Source organism: Dryobates pubescens, chromosome 11, assembly GCF_014839835.1.
Source record: "Dryobates pubescens isolate bDryPub1 chromosome 11, bDryPub1.pri, whole genome shotgun sequence".
Lineage (NCBI taxonomy): Eukaryota > Metazoa > Chordata > Aves > Piciformes > Picidae > Dryobates > Dryobates pubescens.
Window position 1 is genome coordinate 26,438,901 of NC_071622.1, and position 19,098 is coordinate 26,457,998.

At 42.6% G+C, this 19,098-nt stretch overlaps 1 protein-coding gene across 1 annotated transcript in view; it reads right to left on the bottom strand.

The window, feature by feature from the left end:
* Window positions 1-1,080: 1,080 nt before the first annotated feature.
* The window catches only part of CFH (complement factor H), a 35,024-nt gene continuing 17,006 nt past the window's right edge, over window positions 1,081-19,098 (bottom strand). Inside the window, exons 9-24 of the mRNA XM_054165725.1 lie at window positions 18,565-18,744; window positions 16,778-16,954; window positions 15,095-15,274; window positions 14,758-14,931; window positions 13,813-13,995; window positions 12,578-12,760; window positions 10,980-11,162; window positions 9,169-9,348; window positions 7,700-7,906; window positions 6,622-6,798; window positions 6,076-6,252; window positions 4,947-5,123; window positions 3,193-3,375; window positions 2,299-2,499; window positions 1,817-2,011; window positions 1,081-1,684 (exon numbers count right to left, since the gene is read on the bottom strand). Of these exons, the coding sequence (XP_054021700.1) occupies window positions 1,683-1,684; window positions 1,817-2,011; window positions 2,299-2,499; window positions 3,193-3,375; window positions 4,947-5,123; window positions 6,076-6,252; window positions 6,622-6,798; window positions 7,700-7,906; window positions 9,169-9,348; window positions 10,980-11,162; window positions 12,578-12,760; window positions 13,813-13,995; window positions 14,758-14,931; window positions 15,095-15,274; window positions 16,778-16,954; window positions 18,565-18,744 (2,759 nt within the window). The 3' untranslated portion in view covers window positions 1,081-1,682. The remainder of the gene's footprint in view (window positions 1,685-1,816; window positions 2,012-2,298; window positions 2,500-3,192; window positions 3,376-4,946; window positions 5,124-6,075; window positions 6,253-6,621; window positions 6,799-7,699; window positions 7,907-9,168; window positions 9,349-10,979; window positions 11,163-12,577; window positions 12,761-13,812; window positions 13,996-14,757; window positions 14,932-15,094; window positions 15,275-16,777; window positions 16,955-18,564; window positions 18,745-19,098) is intronic.

The following is a 19,098-nucleotide window of genomic DNA, read 5'->3' on the forward strand; positions in this document are numbered from 1 at the left end:
CTGAATTTTTAACATCTCTTAACAAGCTATTTTCCAACCTTTCAGGCAACCTGTTCCAATGTTTGTCTATCCTTACGGTGAATCTTTCTTCCTGATATCTAACTGGAATTTTGTTTGCTGCAGCTTGCTGTCTTGTCTGTCATCCGATCACTGTACACCTGAAAGGGTATAGCTCCATCTTATCTCTCCTGTCCCCATAGGACACCAAAACCAGAACTAAAACCTCCTCCCAGTGTTCTCAAGAAACTTTCAGAGAGGCAGGAGGAAGTATTTTGGCTGTGTGAGACATGATAAAAATATGTTTCCGCTCAGAAGTTCTTAGTGCTATACTAACAGTAGAGATTCCTAAGAGAGCAGTGTTTCTGCAGTATAGAAGGAATAGAAGGTGAGGAGGAGGAAGTGAGCCAGAAGGATTTGGCTCAGAATGAAATCATAAAAGCTTTGTTATGTATCATTTGTGGGGTTCCAGGGCTTCATAGTTAATGCCCAGGGTCATGCTAGGCTACAAGTCAATGCTACACCCTTCTGGAAACAGTCATTACATGCTTATATTCCGGTGGGGTTTTTTCTAAAGAATGTGTTTAGTTCCTTAAAAAATGCTTCATACAGGTGTTAATATTGGGCATTTGTCACTGAGGCTTTTGTGGACTTGCATTTTGACAAAAGCTTTTCTGTGAGATGCCTTGAAGTTCTGCCAGTTGTATCAAGCAGCACTTCAATTACGATGCAATTCATTTAGTGTGTAAAGTAATAGCAATACCCTGCTGGCCCCATGCTGCACAGTGCCAGGTGGGCCACCTGTACCGGCTTACAAAAACACTTAAAACAGTGCAGAGCAAGAAAAGCTGCCTCTCAGCTACACAGCCAGCTAAGAGGCAGCTGAAATTTCTTGAACCTTCTCCTGACCAGCAAGATGTCCATGACATAGAAATGTTAGCTGCAGCATATAATTTGCTTTGTTATCATTGGACCAACTACCAAAAACCTCAAGGTCTTGGCTCAATCAAGACACCATCAAGACACTCTCCTACTAAGATGGCAGGTCCTGTTCCAGGACCTGGACCAAGAAGTAATCTCTCCATTACTTGTATTCCAGCATCTTGCCCTTCCACCAAACATCGAGGAGGCTCAAGTTCCCTATAAGAACTGTGTCTGTAACCAGTTGTTTAAAGGAGACTCCATTCCCTTGCTCATCCTGACCAGGCAGTCAGGGGCCATACCTCTGCAATGGCCCCAGGGTCTTTTCCAGGTGAGTGCAGGGAGAAGAAGCTAGAGCAGACAAGGCCAAACACATTCTACTTGCTGATGAACAAAGTATCTGTGGGCTTTAATTCTTGTCTCAGCATGCTACCAAAGCCAGCCTCTTTCAGGATACAGGGGTTAATGAAAGCAATAGTGAGATGGATACAGAATGGATAAAACACAAGCACAACTCTTTGGCTGAGTAAAATGTAAACACATTTACAAAAATGAGTAAAATATGGATAAAATGTAAACACAATCATCCAGTGACAAAAAGAAAACCAGTAACAAATCCAAGGAAAGAATGTTGGCTAAGCTGTAAACCAAGCACAGCAAAATGAGAAAGGCCAGGAAAGATTGCTCTCGAATCACTGGGGTGCTTAAAGGATTTTCCATTGCCGGAGCTGGGCTCCTTCATGCCATTTCCATTTATCCAAACATCCTGCAGCAGAAAGAGAAGAAAACAAGGTGTGGTGGTTTTAGGCAAAAGGTTCAAAGACCAAACCTGGGCACATCACAGTGGCTCCTCAGTGTGGCAGACAGGCAATGTTGCCCTATGCCCTCGAGCACTTACATCCACAGACAGGATATGCAATTACTCCATTCTTGCACTGTACTCTGAACTCCTCAGGGCGTGAAACCTGGCGGTAGTTCCAGTAGCAACTGAATAAGATGTAGTCCCCAGTCCTGTAGGTGTAAAGGTTCTGCTGGTGCCCCTGCAGTGTGATGTAGTTTCTGTCCATAATGCTCTGCCTCACGCTGCAGTCCTCTGCAAAAAGTACGTTCATTATCTGCCTGTAGACCTCCCACTGGACAGCTGATACTCTGAAACCCTTGGTACCAGCTGAGTGCCCTTGAGAACCCTTTCCCCAGCAGTGTTTCCCTGCTGGTTATGATGTTCTTTGTGTTACTGCCCCTGTACTTTACAGGGTACTCCCATACCCTTTCCCCTTCCCAGGTGCTCCCACAGGAAAGCTAAAGGCTTTCACCTTGGCTTCAGCACTAAAAATGAAACGAAACTGTGGCTAAGTTGCAGTTGAAGTGGAGACAACTTACTTGCTGGCTTGCACTGTGGGTATTTTAATGTGCCCTCCACGCACAGTACTCTAAATAGGGAAGATGCTGGATCCTTCATATAACCTCTTTTACACTGAAACTCAATAACGTCGCCCGATGTGGCATACAGCTTTTTCTTGTTGGACCATTTCAGCTCAATATTGTTTGTATTCATGTCTTCTGCAGATGCTGTACAGGCCACTGGAAAGAGGCGAAAGCAGAGTGTGATCACGTTGTACTGCAGCACCACAAGAAACTTTTTTTCTGTGGAGCCTACAATTGTTTGCATCAAAAACCCATTTCCATCTGTTTGCTCTGCTCCTCTGTTACTTGTGACAGGACAGACATTCACAGCTAAGCTAAAGGGAAAAAAGCCTATGGCTGAGACCCTACACAGAGCTATGGAGAAGCTTTTTCACTCTGACAGTCACACAAGACAAGATCAAAGCACATCTGGATATATCAACAGGTACCAATGATCTTCCCTGTGTTGTCTGCTTCCCTTCTGCTCAGCACTCCTCCAAATTTGTTTTCTCATGGCCATGTCACAGATGCACCCTGGATTCCCTCAGAACTGCCATGCACTCAGACTTATCATCCCCACTCACAGCCTGCAGCAACCAACTTTGAGAGCCCTGCAGAGTGATGGAGACTCCCTCACACAGCAAAGGTCAGCCACACTCCCCCTTCCTGAACCCACAGCAGCAGAGAGGAGTACATGAGTTAGCTTCAAGAAGAAATTTCTGGACAAAATAAGGACTCATTGCTGTTTTTCCCTGCTGGCCTTGCAGCCACCAGCACAAGTACTGCTGTACAAGTGATGTCTTCAGGATCTAAGAAGACAGCTGGAGCAGTCACACAGTCTTTGGCCACCCAGCAAGTGCTTCAGCTTACCTAGGCAAACTGGAGGCTTTGTCCACTGGCCATTATTACAGGTGATATTTGGAGGTCCTTCCAGGATGTAGAAACGTGGGCATTTGTATGTCACAGTTGCTCCTAGGGGATATTCTTGCACGGGAAAGGAAAGAAGCTCTCCATTTTCAATAATTGGTGGTGGGCCACATGTCCTAATTATCCCTGGAAGAAAAATCCCAATCAGAGAGTGAGCCACAAGAGTTTAATTGTGGTGGAGGCCTGGCCACAAATACTGCTGAACAATGTGTTGGCACAATTCTCAGACCCACTGAAAAGCAGAGAGAAAACCAAATCCCTGGCAAGTTAAAAAGAGCAAGAGTTTCTCACTTCTACAGTGCTGAGATTCACAACTGCCTGTTCATCCTGTCTGCCCAGAGCCAAAGTGCTTGCAGCTGGCTGCAGGACCTCCTGCCGCCCTGCCTAATGGTGTAATGCTTAGCATTGCTCTTTCTGTAGCTGTGCCTGACAGCCACTTCCTCCCTGAACTGCCTGAGCAGCAGCAAAGTGGATCCGAATGCAGGCAGTAATGACTGTCACTGAACTGCACCACTGTGATCACTAATGGGACAGCCCTTGGACTTTGTGGGCTGCTTATGGCTGCTGGGCAAGTGCCATGTGCCACAGATTTTTTTACCTATTCAAGCAACATGCTGCTGTCAAGCCTGGCCTTCCAGCCCCCCTTGCACTAGGAAATCATCAGGGAAGACTCTGATCCCTTGGTACTAGCAATGAGCTTCTGCACTTGGCACTGTGCTCTAGAGCCACAACATGGAGCCTGATCTTAATTCACCGTCCTGCTGGGGGTATTTGACTCAAATGCTGAAACTTTCTGTATGCCTAATGAAAACAAATGAGATAACTCAGCATGCTTATGAAATCTTAGGAGACACCAACACAGTACCTAGGTATGGGCTTACATCAAATTCTACCCTCAGCTGATCTAACAGGTGATTCAGCTCCATGGCATTCAATACTGCAATGCATCACCTGCACTATGTGAACATCAACTAGCAGAGTAGCTCTGGGCTCTGTTTTCTAATACTGTTGGCAAAATTTCTCACTCTCTTCTCCTCCTGCAGGCACAGAAAGTTGATTTCAAGAAGACCAAGGGATGGATCTTAAAATCTACCTGGCCAGCAACTGCTTTCAGTCTCAGGGTAGTTTTCCCATTCAGGCCCTCTTGAGTGAAGCCACCTAGGTCACTCAGCTGGGGTGAACTCATGTGAATAGATGCCCCAGAAAATGGCTTGTTCCTGACTTTGACAGATGCATTGCAATTGTGCACAATACAAGATCAAAATCTGGAGAAGACTGAGATGAGATCTCATCAATGTCTATAAATACTTGAGGGGTGGGTGTCAAGTGGAGTAGGCCAAGCTCTTTTCGGTGGTGTGCACTAATAAGACAAGGAACAATAGGTACAAGCTTGAACGTAGAAGATTTCACCTCAACATGAGGAGAAACTTCTTTACAGTGAGGAAACTGGAACAGGCTGGCCAGTGAGGATGTGGAGTCTCCTTCTCTGGACACATTCAAAACCCATCTGGATGTATTACTGTGTGGACTACCCTAAGTTATCCTGCTTTGGCAGGGGGGGTTGGACTGGATGATCTCTGAAGGTTCTTTCCAACCTCTAATGTACTGTGATACCGTGAAGTAAATGCTGCCAGGTCAGCTTCGTGACAGTCTCGGTGACAGGTGACAACATCTGCAGGAAGAGAGAGAGAACTTACCTTTACATTTTGGCAGCTCTGTCCAGGTGCTATTGTGACAGGTTACAGTGGCAGTGCCACTCATCTCCAAGCCTCGCCAGCAGTGATAGCGAGCGTTCTCCCCAGGCATATACCTTGCCTTTTTAGCACCTTGAACTGTGCCACCAACAATTTCTGGAGGAGGTTCACATGTTATATCTGAAAAGACAGACTGCAGCAGTCACCTTTGTAGTCACTGAAGCGTTCCCCCATACAGCTGTCAGTTAAAGGTAACAACTTGGTTACAATTTCTGTTTAGGTTTTCCTTCTCAGCTGTATCACAGCTCCAAGGGTTCACGACAGAGAATGCAATACGGTGTGACAGCTGCAGTAGAACACTCGGCCACACTCAGGAGATGGCAGGGTCAGTAAGAGCTTCTAGAAAAGGACAGCATTCCTACAGCTACACCATATGGCACAAGAAGCCACAGCAGTATGCTTTCATGGGTAGCAGCTCAGCTGGTGTTCTGCTCAACTACAGAACTCTGAAGGACCAGCAGCACTTGAGGAGCTTGTCAGCTTGCACTGCTCAGGGGTGGATAAGCAGTCAGCTCTGTGGAGGTGTGTGAAAGCCAAGCAGCACTTGCTCACCCTGCAGCCACAGATTTGTGTCTGAGGATGGGAGCACAGCTTCTAACAGTTCCTTGTCACAAAGACACACTTCCAGTTCCACAGCCTTAGCGGATATTATATAGTCTTGATCTGAGTTTTTGCTGGGATCTGCATTGGTTAGAGTGGAGCTCTGGAGAAGAGCAGCTCTTTCTCTCCCCTACTGCTTCTTCCATTCAGAGACTCCTTGACAGGCTTGAGCAGAACAGATGAGCCCTTACATGTCCATCTACTGAAAGACTCTGGGGAAAGGCCAGTATCATATGGAGCATGACAGAGCAGTACATTTTGGGCCCTGCTTCTTCAAGATGTTTTTCCTGATGGCAAAAATATTGCCAGTGTTTCTAGAAGCATCAAGCTAAATTAAAGTGCTGTGCAAGGAAGCAATAGTAAGTTTGAAGTTGGGGTACACAAAGAAAGTGGAAGTGAAAAAGGTAAAGTCTTTAGGTAAACAAACTGTCCCTTCTGTGCTAGCAGGTAAGATTCCAGCACAGATTCCTACCTCTGCAAGCTGGTGGTTTTGACCACTCGCCATTTGTACAAGTGATATAATTTTCATCCAGCACTTGAAAATGGCTTTTACATTCATAATGCACTCTGGCACCTGGTAGATACCTCTCCTGTTGAGTGCTTTTGATGTCAGCACTGGGAATTTCAGGTGGAGCTCCACATGTAACATCTGAAAAGAGAGATGCATCTAAGACCAGGAGTGCAGCAACATGACAATCCCAGCACACTGCATTCAGGAGCACCAGAACTGCTAGTTATCTCCTGCTTTGCTGCCAGCATCCGTTCCTCCATAGCCCTCTGCTTGGTTTCAGCAGAGAGCTTAGTTTCATCTACTAGCTTCTGCCCACAGGGGACATGATTTCTTTGCTGGCTCTACCCTGCTTGTTTCTCAGGAGCCAGAAACATAGCTGTTGTAGCAGCCCATTCAAAGCCTGGCCAGGCCTGACTCACCTGCATTGCTGAGATGAGATTATTTTAATTCATAGCATGGAAGACTAAGAAGGATCATAGACTACTTACTTAGAAGTGGAACCTATACCTTTACAGAAGGGTGCTGCTGTCCAATTTCCTTCTCTGCAAATAATTTCGGGAGAACCAACAACCAGGAACCCTGCATCACACCGGTAATGAATTGTTTCACCAGGCTCAAATGTTTCTTTGTCTCTGCCCTCAGCTTGAGCATTGGCAACTTTTGGAATACTTCCACATGGCATTTCTGAAAAGATACAGAAAGCTGATGCTTGTGCTAATGTGATACACATAGAATGACCATAGTGCTTCCACCAAACATGCTTTAGGGCTTCTGTGCTTTTCTACACCAAAGTGGTTTCCATCACTGAAGCATCAAAGCAATTCCTAGTCACCAGCAGGCTCTGTAGAGAAGAGATCCTTGGATTATGAGAAATCACCCAGGCCTCACCTGGCAGAGACACAAACCGAACAAAGATTGCAAGAATACAAAGGAATATTTAAAAACTAAACTGCACTACACAAGTCAGTCTTGCAGCCACGCAGGATTGTTCTAAAGATATCCACGAGGGATGACAAAGTTCCACAGCAGAATATGGAGTTACTGGCCCTTGCTAGTCACAGAATCACCAAGGTTGGAAGACACCTCAAGGATCATCAAGTCCAACCTGTCACCACAGACCTCATGCCTACTAGACCACGGCACCAAGTGCCACATCCAAGCCCCTCTTGAACCTCTCCAGGGATGGTGACTCCACCACCTCTCTGGGCAGCCCATTCCAATGGCTAACAACTCTTTCTGTGAAGAACTTTCTCCTCACCTTCAGCCTAAACTTCCCCTGGCACAGCTCGAGACTGTGTCCTCTTGTTCTGGTGCTGGTTGCCTGGGAGAAGAGACCAACCCCCTCCTGGCTACAACCACCCTTCAGGTAGCTGTAGACAGCAATGAGGTCTCCCCTGAGCCTCCTCTTCTCCAGCCTAAACAATCCCAAGCTCCCTCAGCCTCTCCTCATAGGGCTTGTGCTCGAGGCCTCTCACCAGCCTCCTTGCCCTTCTCTGTCAACCTCCAGTTTAAAATTCTTTTCAATTTCATTGCTGAATGCATTAAAAAAAAAAAAAAAAAAGAAAAAGGTAATGTTTAATGTTACCCAAGCATATAGGAGCTGAAGTCCAGTTTCCCATAGAACAAGTTATCACTGGCGGTCCAATTAACTTGTATCCAGAACGAGGAACATACTTTAATCTGGCACCATCCAGATAAATTGTTTTCCCCTTTTTTTTAATTTTCAAGTGCTGAGTTTCCAGGCTGGAAACACCAGCACATTCTGGAGGTTGTGGTGGCAAACATGACCTTGCTAAAAGATACAGAAAACACAGATAATTAATAATGCAAGACAATTAATATTTTGACGATTCATACCATCTACAACTGGAAAGGAAAAAAGATGATATCATCTAAATATAACCTAAACGGTCTGAAGGGACAACTGAGAAGTAGCTAAGATACGCAAACCAAATCTTCTCTCTTCTTGCCTTCCTATATGGGATTTCTGTCTTTTCCTTTGAACCAAATTTTCCAGTTCATACCAAAGAGATACAGTTAAGAGCATCAAGAACTGGGAAAAATTAATAAGCAGAGGAAGAGAGGAGACATGACCTTGTTTTGAGAGACTGACAGTGAGTTTCTAGAATGTTAGCTCAATAGCTTTTCCACCATTCAGAAATCTGTACCAGTATCATGAGCAATTTTGTGATCACACCATGAAAATGAGAACAGAAAGTATTATAATGTTTTCCCTGATACATACAGTGGATTAAATCTCTATGAAGCCCTCTTGTGAGGGTTCTCCAAATGCCACCTTCTCTCTTATACTACTATAGAGTGGGTGAATTTTAAAGCACATATAAAATACAATTAATTAGTAAATGAGGTTTTACTGGTTGATCCATTAAGTTGTTTGCACTGAATTTCATGATGCAAAGCATCTAATTATAGTCCAAGTTCCTGTTCTGTAACTTTCCAGTAAAAGTTGCTTTATGAACATCATTTTTTGGTTATTTTTCCTCTATGTCTGCCACTTAACAGCAGAAACGGAGACTCACAGACAACACAAAAGGAGAGCTGCCATGTGGCATTAGAATTTTGCAAACATGGTTGGTAGGTGCACACCAGTCACCAGCTGGCACCTCATTGGGCCTGTGCCCAGCTGGCCTGAGTTATGCCTTAATATTATTTATGTTCTTATTACAGGAAGAAGCCAAAAAAAGGAGAAAAATGAAGACTCTTACTACTACAAATAAATAATAAAATACACTGAATTTTTTTTTTTTTCACTAGGATACTATTACAGGTCCCCAGTCAGAACTAAGACTCTGTACTGCAATATATGAAACAAACAAACAAGTAAACACAGCTCTTGAGGGACTACTTGGAAATGTTCTATGCCGTGTTATGTAAATTTGCACAAATAAAAACAGTTGGTTAACTCCACTTCTTTTAGCAACTTAACTTCTTCTGCTTTTCTGCAGTTACCTCTTCCTGATAATGACATGCTCCTGCTGCTGCTGCATAGAAATTCACAATAAAACAAACAGAAAGCAAGAATCCACTACTGACCCACGCAGTGAGGTGGTGATTGCCATTTCCCTTCTACACATGTTATTTCATTGGCGCCGATGAGCTGGAAACTCTCCAGACACGAAAAAGATATTTTACTCCCATTCTTGTAGTTTTTCCCCACTGCTATCTGTTGAGCACCAGGCACCTGGGGTGGAGGTGGGCACAGAGTCTTCACAGCTAAGGACAAATGCTCATGTTATAATAGAGCATAAGATAAAGCATAGGAGTGCATCACAGCTTACAACACAAACAATCAAGAAATTGCTGGTGTCAGATAACGCTTCAGCAGCTAGCTGAAAATTTAATTAATATCATGATTATTTTGCTTTGCTTCAGAAATACCAGAGCTGCCTTGAGCTGCTTATATGCTTTCAGGCTCACACAAAAGACAGTCACAGTCACCTATACCAATGGAGCTTCTTGTAGTCCCTCCTTTCCCTCATGCATTGCCACGGAATCTTGTTTGCTTTCCCTGTCCTCTCTCTCTATGCTGAACTACTTTGGGAGATTTGGACCAGCCGCTGGGGTCGTCTTTTCATCTTACTGTTGTGTCTCTTTTCAGATCTAGCTGATAACAGAGATAAATGAGAACCACAATAGGAAACAAAGTTTAGTTTTGCATCTCCAGGAACAAAGGGCTGCTTCCACAAAAGGAAACAAAAAGGTAGAAGAGGTAAATCTAGGAAGGAGGAGACCTCTAGATCATGGTTTGTTGCTTCTAGTGGTTCCGGAAAGCTGAGAGGGTAGGGACACTTGGTTCTTGTTTTTGGAAAGGTGACTGCCATTCCGTGTACTTCTCCCACTTTTACACATCATTTCCCATGATGGCAGCATAATCAAAGGAGGCAATGAGGCAGTGATTACAATCACACCTCCTACATAAAGGGCAGTCTCTACTAGGTCTGTGCTTTTGAATTGGACAGCTCCAGTTTTTTTCTTCATTTTGATAGGAAGCAATTGGAAATAACAGAGGGGAAAAAAGGGGGAAAAAAATCAGGAACTGAAAAGTTTTGAAAGTTTACAGGAAATAAAAGAATCTTGAGCTATATGCTACTCTCATTTGCACCAGGGTAAAGTCCTTTAGAAGATCTGAGCTCAAACTGCATCTTAACTTACATCAGAAGTGACAGAACAGAGATGGTTAAGACTGCCTCACTTAGTGTCTCTAAACCTGCTTAACTAATTATTCATGACCACCAACTACCATCTGATCAAGTAAGCACATACATACATAAGCTTGTGAGCATTTCTGTTTCAGCCTATGGACACAGCCATGCTAAGAAGCTTTAACGTTGAGCATGTATCATTCACAGTCTCACAGGATGTTAGGGGTTGGAAGGGACCTCCAAAGATCATAGAGTCCAACCCCCATGCCAGAGCAGGACCATAGAATCTAGCGCAGGTGGCACAGGAATGCATCCAGATGGGTCTTGAAAGTCTTCAGAGAAGGAGACTCCACAACCTCTCTGGGGAGCCTGTTCCAGTGCTCTGTGACCCTCACAGTGAAGAAACTCATGTTGAGTTGCACCCATCACAGGGTACAACTGAGCAGAGCCTGTCCCCTCCCTCTTGACACCCAGTCCTCAGATATTTATAAACATCTATTAAATCCCCTCTCAGTTTTCTCCTCTCTAGATTAAACAGCCCCAGGGCTCTCAGCCTCTCCTTATAGGGCAGCACTCTAGTTCCTCAATCATCCTCACAGCCCTCAATTGGACTCTCCTGAGTCCCCTCTTGAACTGGGGAGCCCAGAACTGGACACATTCCTTCATAAAAAGAACAAATTGTATGCAAATTTAAAAACTTACCTGCACATTCAATCTCTGGTGACCACTTCCCAGACACACAAGTTGCCTGTTTAGTGCTCTTGTCAGCTGATGTGCATTTATAATGTATAGTTGCAGGGAGCTCGCTCTCTGGTCTCAGCTTGGAAGCACGATTGGTGCGCACCAGCTCAACACCCGTGGGAAGGGCACACTGAGGATATGGATCTGAGGAAAAAAAAAATCAACAAAAAGAGCTAAACAACAGATTTGGTTCTGATAATACATACACACACATTCACTGATGAAGAGGTCTCATCAGCTTCCTCATGAATGCCCAGGTGGAAGTGGTTTTTTTCTTTAATGCGGTTTGCAGTCGCTACTCAGATTTCTAGATTACAGTATTTTTGTTCCAGTTCTGTAAAGCAGAGACTGTTCCCACTCACAAAGCAATCGTTTTTATGTTACAGAATCACAGAATCAACCCGGTTGGAAAAGACCTCCAAGATCATCAAGTCCAACCAATCACCCAACCCTATCTAACCAACTAGACCATGGCACTAAGTGCCTCATACAGGCTTTTGTTAAAACACCTCCAGGGACATCAACCCCACCACCTTCCTGGGTAGCCCATTCCAAAGGGCAATCTCTTTCTGCGAAGAACTTCTTTCTAAGGTCAAGCCTAAACTTCGCCCTGCACAGCTTGAGACTGTGTCTTCTTGTTGACAGGATCCGTTTGCTGAGTGCAGCAAATATATCAAAACTAAGCATTCCTTTCTTCCCTAAAATCTTTTTTTTTCTTGTAGAAACAGGAGCATATGGGAAGTACCACTCCACGGTAAATATGCATCAGGTGTCAATTTCCTGTGGAAGTGACCCTGTGTTCTCAACTGGTGATTCTGAGAGTTAGAACACAAGCTACTTGTGAAAGGCAAGCAGGTTGTGTTTTGTGCCAGATTCAGTCCTCACAACATAACTGTAAATAAAAGATACAGTGTACTCAAATAACTGATGGATATAAAATAGTTTCTGAAGAAAAGGAGAGGATCAAGACTTGGCTATATCATACACTATATTCTCTTAAAGGTAAGTGAAGTATTGGAGTAATGGGAATATGAGAAAAACAAGACAAATCAAAACACCAAAACAAAACTACTGACCAGAAATCAAAAGGACTAATCCACTAAATAGTGAGTATGGGATAAGCCTCACACATTGTGGCTATTAATAGGATTTTTAATTCCCAATAGGATTTTTAAAAAAGCAAAGTAGTATGCAGAGATGTAAAACTACTGGTAATTAATGAAACATGAACATCACTATGTTGCAGGTATGTCTCAGGGCTTCTGAAAGATGTTACCAGGAAGGAACATTGGAAACAGGTAAAAGCCACCATACATCAAAGGTGTACTCTCCTGTTTGATATTTTCCCGTTGTGCAAGTGTAATTTCCTTCCCCATGCATGAAGAGTCTTTCCTGGATGAAGGACATGTTCACATAAAGAGTAAATAGAAGTCCCCTTGGATAGATGAGACTGTGGTATCTCTGGCTAAGTGTCGATAGCCGAAGCCCTTAAATTTTTGCATAGAACTATGTTATGTCCCAATCTGAAGTACTGTGGCAACATTATGGAAACAGATTACCAGCACAGAGGGGGTAAGGTTTCCATTCCCCATTAAGACATCTTATTTTCTTTCCCTTAGAGTTGCGAAAGCGTTGTTTACATCCACAAATTACTTCATCACCATGGGAAAACTGGGGCTGGTCTTGCTGATAAAGCACAACGTTGGGAAGAGAGGAAGGTGATCTGCATGGCGTTTTGTCTTCTGTTGAAAAGAGTAGAAGTAGTTGACAGTAATACTGGAGTCATGTATGAATAGTTGGAAGAATTTAAAAATATTTGGTGAGTCAAACCTACTCCCATTAATGGTAACATCTAAATTTCAACACAGAGCATGTACATCTTTTAACAAGTTTACTAAATCCCTCTCCTCTCTTTTCCCTTCTTTTTCTATCACTGTGCTTACTTGTGGCATGCATCACAAGTAGTTTCAGCTAACTTTGATTTCCCAAAGTGTTTTTCATTGGTACATAAACCCTCATGTGTAAATAAAACCTTCCATTAATTAAACTGACCTGGACCAGGGCATAGCCTGGCACACCAAGGCTATGAATAGTCCACAGAAGACCAGCTTAGACTTGGAGCTGATCAAAACTGGTTTAGAGGCACCACAAAGAACAAGGAACAAGTATCTAACATGTTTAAAACACACTTAACAGATCTAATTCAGAACTTGTAGACCTGTGAGAAATGGGCAAGGCATAAAAGCATGTTAGCAAACCTAAACATTATCCCAAGCACATCCTGAAAGGAGGAAGAAGAAATCACTAGCATTGACATCTTATTCCTCTCTATGACTTGAAATACTGATAGTGTGCAGTAACTTCTCTGCAAAACACACCAGACAGAAGTCTTTGACTCTAGGACCCAAAGGGGCAGTGGGAGGGTGAGCATAAAACTGGGCACAGAGGTAAGTAAGATAAAGTGTGTGTATAACAATTGTAACTATATATGATAAGTTGTAGTATTTAAATAATCTGTATTTACAGTTATTCTTTACATATTATGTATTTATTTTCTTTCTAGAATAATTTGATCTGGACTCACAGTCCTTTGACTGGACAGTTCAGATTTCAATTATACTACTAATAAAGTTTTGGCTTTACATACAGAGTGTATTTACTTTTCATCCATAACATGGTTCTGAACATAAGCTATTACACCTGTAAATATGTCATTTTAATTGTGACTGTACCTGTGAGATATTAGCCTATGGTGAATTACAGACTTTTCACAAGTAGGAGTTACATAGATTACCAATGCAAGAGGGAGGAGATGACCACTGTCCATCAACACATTCTATTTCCTTTGATCCAACCAATTTAAATTCAGTGTTGCATTCATACTGCATTCTGGCACCATGCTGGTATTGTTCCACAATGCCTTCAGTAATAGTTCCATTGGTAATCTCAGGCGGAGGTCCACAGACTGCAGGACTTGCTGAAATCAAGAGATCAAACCTATGCTCTGAACTCAGTACTTTTAGCACAGTTATATGCAACACAAAATAAATAAAATGTATTGTTTAAAGTTAAGAAAAAAAATCAGTAAAACAAATTAAAGAGGTCATTGGTTTATGCCTTTGAGTATCTGGATTCATGTTGGGCTGGAGTTTACAAACAGATATGTGTGACCATGGCTTGCTCTAATCTCTTCCATGCACTGTCAGTTGCCTGCTATGATCAAAGAAGTGGTAGAGAAAATTAACCCAGTTTTCAGACTAAAAAAGGTGTTACACTGATGACTTCAATATTCTTTTAAAAACACAGACAAAAAAAAAAAAAAGTGAAAAGGGTTTCACAGGTAAAATCCTTCACTGAGAGCAAAACACTATGAAATGATCCTCCCGAAAGGAGGAAGAAACCAAAACATTTTGAGGTTTATTTTGTAAAATAGACTGATGCATTAAAAAAGTTAAAATACAGAAAACTCACTGTAATTTCCTTACAGAGTTTAAAAACACTCTAGTTGGGGATGTCCCTGCTGACTGTGGGGAGGTCAGACTGGATGACCTTTGGAGGTCCCTTCCAGCCTGGACCCTTCTAAGATTTGGATTCTAAGATTGGATTCTAAGATCCACAGAGGACCAGTTCCTGCCCTCTTAGAGAAAATGATGGGATACTTGTTCTTGGGAGGAAGGGTGGTTTACAGAAGATGTCCAGGACCCATTTCAGACGGCAATAAAGTTTACAGGAGAATTACCTTTACACAATGGTGGTGATGGAAACCATCCAAAGTAATAGCACTGAGCAGAGGCAGGTCCCAGTCTTACATAATTGTTTGCACAGATAAAGTTCACAACATCTCCACTGTGGTATACACCCATCTTGGGAGAAAACTCTCCATTGGGCAATGATGGCATTTCACATTCTATTGCTACAAAGACAAAATATTTTAACGTGCAGTGTATACCCTACAAGAAATTACTACTACCCTACAAGAAATGCTACTGATTAGAACAAAATCAAAGAAAGCCTTAAAAAAAGCTTCACAAAGTGTATGCAGAGCTACACTGATTAGCAAATACAATAATATTTACCGAGACACTGAGGTGTTGGACTCCATTCACCATTTATGCCACACCTTGTGGTACCAGTCGGGGTTTTGCTTGCAGTTTGATATCCCTCCAAACATGCATACTCAATTGTATCTTCAGGGATGAACAGAGTCTTATTTGCAGGGTAATTCAAAATGTCAAAATAAGGTGCATTACATGATTCTGTAGAATAAAACAAAGCATAGTGCATTTTGTGATCCACAAGCACTGCCCTTTGGGAGCATCATTTCTGGAATGCCTTAGTGTGTGCTAGGCTACTGAACTGCTGGGTATATGTGAGGCATTAAAAGTTCTGCATTGGCAGAATATGAATGTAGAATATCGTATGTAGCATATTCATGTCATATCAGTTGCATTCATCTTCAGAACTATGTGTCTAGGAGTAATATCTAGCACAAATAGTTCTTCCTTAGATTCACTTCCTTTCTTTCTGCTACAAATTATTATTAGTGGTGTCAAAGCAAAACCAGTTCATACTCCTGTTCCTCGTGATCATTTGTGAGGGGGGTGAGAAAAAAAATGCTGCAAATTCCTAGGTAAAGGCAGTCTGAAATAAAAGAACAAGAGAGAGAATTGAGAGAATCCAACAGAGAGCCACGAGGATGATTAGGGGGCTTGAGCATCTCCCCTATGAAGAAACACTGAGAGCCCTGGGGCTGTTTAGTCTGGAGAAGACTGAGAGCAGATCTCATCAATGTGTATAAATATTTGAGGAGTGAGTGTCAAGTGGAGGGGGACAAGCTCTTTTTGGGGGTGCACAGTAATAAGACAAGAAACAAGCCTGAACATAGATTTCACCTCAACATGAGGAGAAACTTCTTTACAGTGAGGATGACAGAGCACTGGAACAGGCTGCCCAGAGAGGTTGCAGAATTTCCCACTCCAAACACATTCAAAACCTGTCTGGATACATTCCCGTGCAGACTACCCTGGGTGATCCTGCTTTGGCAGGGGGTTGGACTCAATCTCTGGAGGACCCTTCCAACCTGTGATAAAATGTCAGCTAAAGCTGGTCAGTATTATAGCACTGGAAGATCAAATTGCTTCTTTTGCTATCCTACACTTGTATTCAAGGTTCAGGAACTTCTAAGAAGAAAAAGACAACAAAAGTTTGGGAATATTTTCAGGAAGAAGTGCTGCAGTATTTCTCACAAATGCACTTTATAACTCCAGGGCAGACATGTGCATAGTGCTTTTTATGCATAATGGTAACAACTTTCCAAATAATGAATCTCATTTTTTCTCTAGTGTGGTCAATTTTAGAGAAAGTTCTTGGCAGAATCCCTTGGTTCTCAGGCCTTTCTTCATAAACTTTCCCTCATGTGTGAATGACAGGATAATTGGGAGTAAATTTGGGCATAAGTACTTTTCATCAGGTAAGAATCACTGAAGAGTCAGTGATTACTATCTAGCTACTTCATGCTACACAGGTCTAAAAAAATGGCTCACCCTGAAGGCAGCAGATATTTTCCTGCCTCATTCAATTCCTTTAGTTTTTGGAGCCCCAAAAAGGCTAATGTCTTGGGGGATCACTCCTCTATTTGAGTCTCCCTCTGCCCAGTAAGAAGACTCTACCAATCTAGTTGACAAAAATCTGAGTACATTGGATGTCATGTCTGACCCAGTGACAATGGTAGGGAGCTCTGAAGAATTTATGCTACTCACTGATGCACTTTGGCATTGGAGTCCAGCCCTTCTCCTGACACCATACCATTCCTCTTTCTTCTCCTTTTGGAGTTACAAAACCAGGATGACAACTATAGAAGGCCATCTCCTCTAAGTCAAATGTTTGCTTTCTTGAGTTGAAATAACCATTGTCGAAATATGTCTTCCGGCACATTCCTGAAAGAGACAGACAGAATTTCTGACAAGTAAACAACTGTGAAACTACCTGCTTGTAAGACACAGGAGGACAAATAAAACAGCAGTGGGATTCAGATCATTTCTAAGAGCACATGAATTTTCATTTCCGCATTGAGCTCTCTTCCAGGGTTACAACTGGAAAGCGAGAAGTTGCAGTGCACAGTTACCACCTCATGCAGCACAGTGTTAGACAGAGGTTTGATTTGCAGCAGTCCTTAAAGCTTCCAAAATTTTATGTCCACACCTGGTGTCCACTAAAAATGAAATCTGTGTTGGGCATGTGCGGCACTGTGCAGGCCTGAAGAAGCCGTCCTGTGCATACCACAAGGGCAGCAATATCAGAGGTGACCACAGTGTGCTGGTAAAGAGAAGTCATTCAAAGCACACGTACTGCAGAGCTAAAGCAAATTTGTACCAAAAGGTCCCCTCTTGCCCACAAAATCACTAGCGCAGACTCACCAAATGCTGTAATTGAGTTCATATCATTTGGAATACATTGTTTAAGCCAGCCTAAAAAGATGGGAACCAGATGCCTTGTTTGGATGCTATGGGTCTTGTATTCAGAATGAAAACTTCCATAGTATGCTAAATTCTTTACTAATAAATCATTCTGTGAAAGAGTTTCTTCATCTTAAAAAATTCACACTACAGCAAACCACAATATTTGTGCATTAGAAAAGCAAGGAAATAAAGATAGGGGCGGATGTGAAAGGTATTTGAGGAACACTAAGAGGATGTATTTGAATGCTGGGCACAGAGTTGATGACACTTTAGTGTAACAGCTTCAAAAGTTTACATTTCACATCAAAAGTTTTGGGGTTTGTGTCAGTGATGCCCATAATTGCCTAACACTAGGAATAGGATTATTTCACTTGCTCATAGTCATGTCAAAAATCTCAGTGGGTGGCTGTCCAAAACATTCTATGGTTGGTGACTCTGATATCAGAGTGGAACTGTTTCTTAAAAAACATATACTTGTACAGTCCCAGAAAAGTTAGGCTGAATTATTCCTTGTGTCCACATGAAATTATTATCTAAAGTATTTAAAGCTTCTGTAAGACATTCTAGCAATTCTGGGCTTAGTGCAGGTCAGGAACAAAAGCTGGAAACAGACTTAAGAGAGCTAACTTTACTATTCCCTTCGCCTTCCAGTGTGGTGCCAACTGGAAAGGAAGCAAGAGAAACAAGGAACAGGTGGCACTGTGAGAGGCTGAAAGGAGACAAATTACAGACAGACCATGCAAGGGGAACAATTACCATTTATGATATTACTGCACAGCTGTGTAATAAGAAGATTTCACTACTGAAGAGAAAGGCACTGTGCCTCTTATTCCATAGCTCATATTCTAGACCTGAGTGAGCCATGCATGGATTACATTCTGCATGTTGGTATAGCGACTGCCCTCAGCAGGACACAGTGATGGGAGAGCTGCAAGAAACAGTTGAGAGAATGACAGCTTTGTGTTTCAGCTGTAGAGCATCTAGACTTGGAGCTAGTGAACAGTGGTGGTGGGTTAATGTAGGTGAAATGATGATTCTGAATACATTGGGTTTAGGTACAAACCTCAACAAAACACAAGCACACTCACTTTTACGGATGCATTTTGGTGGAGGTGACCAGTCATCCTTTGTGCATGTGACTTCCCCATTTTCATGTTCAGTGTAATAGTCAGTGTTGCAGTTATATTTAATTCTTTCACCTTCCTTGTAAGGACCATTCTGCCTAGGTAAGAAATAACCATTTTCCAGTTCTCTGACGTAACATTGTTCTGAAGAAGGAAGGGAAATACATTTAACCACAGCAATCTGTACAGCAAGAACCGAGGTAAACAACTCTTTGGAAGACAGTCAATTAAAAACAAGCCTCCAAGCATCTTTCCATAGCCCCCTATTCCCAAAAGACATTTGCGTTCAAACCTGAATGAAAGCATCTTTTGTTTCACTTCCCTGAGATTAAGGACTCCTACTAAGTGGTCTAGTGAACAATAGCACTTACCTAGTGCTCCTAAGCAAGTCTGGCTAACTTTGGTGCATCTAGCATCATGTACACCAGCTCTGGTTTGGTCTCTAAAAGATTGATGTCTGCCCCGGGTGATTTTCAGCATTTGCCTCCAGGAAATTGT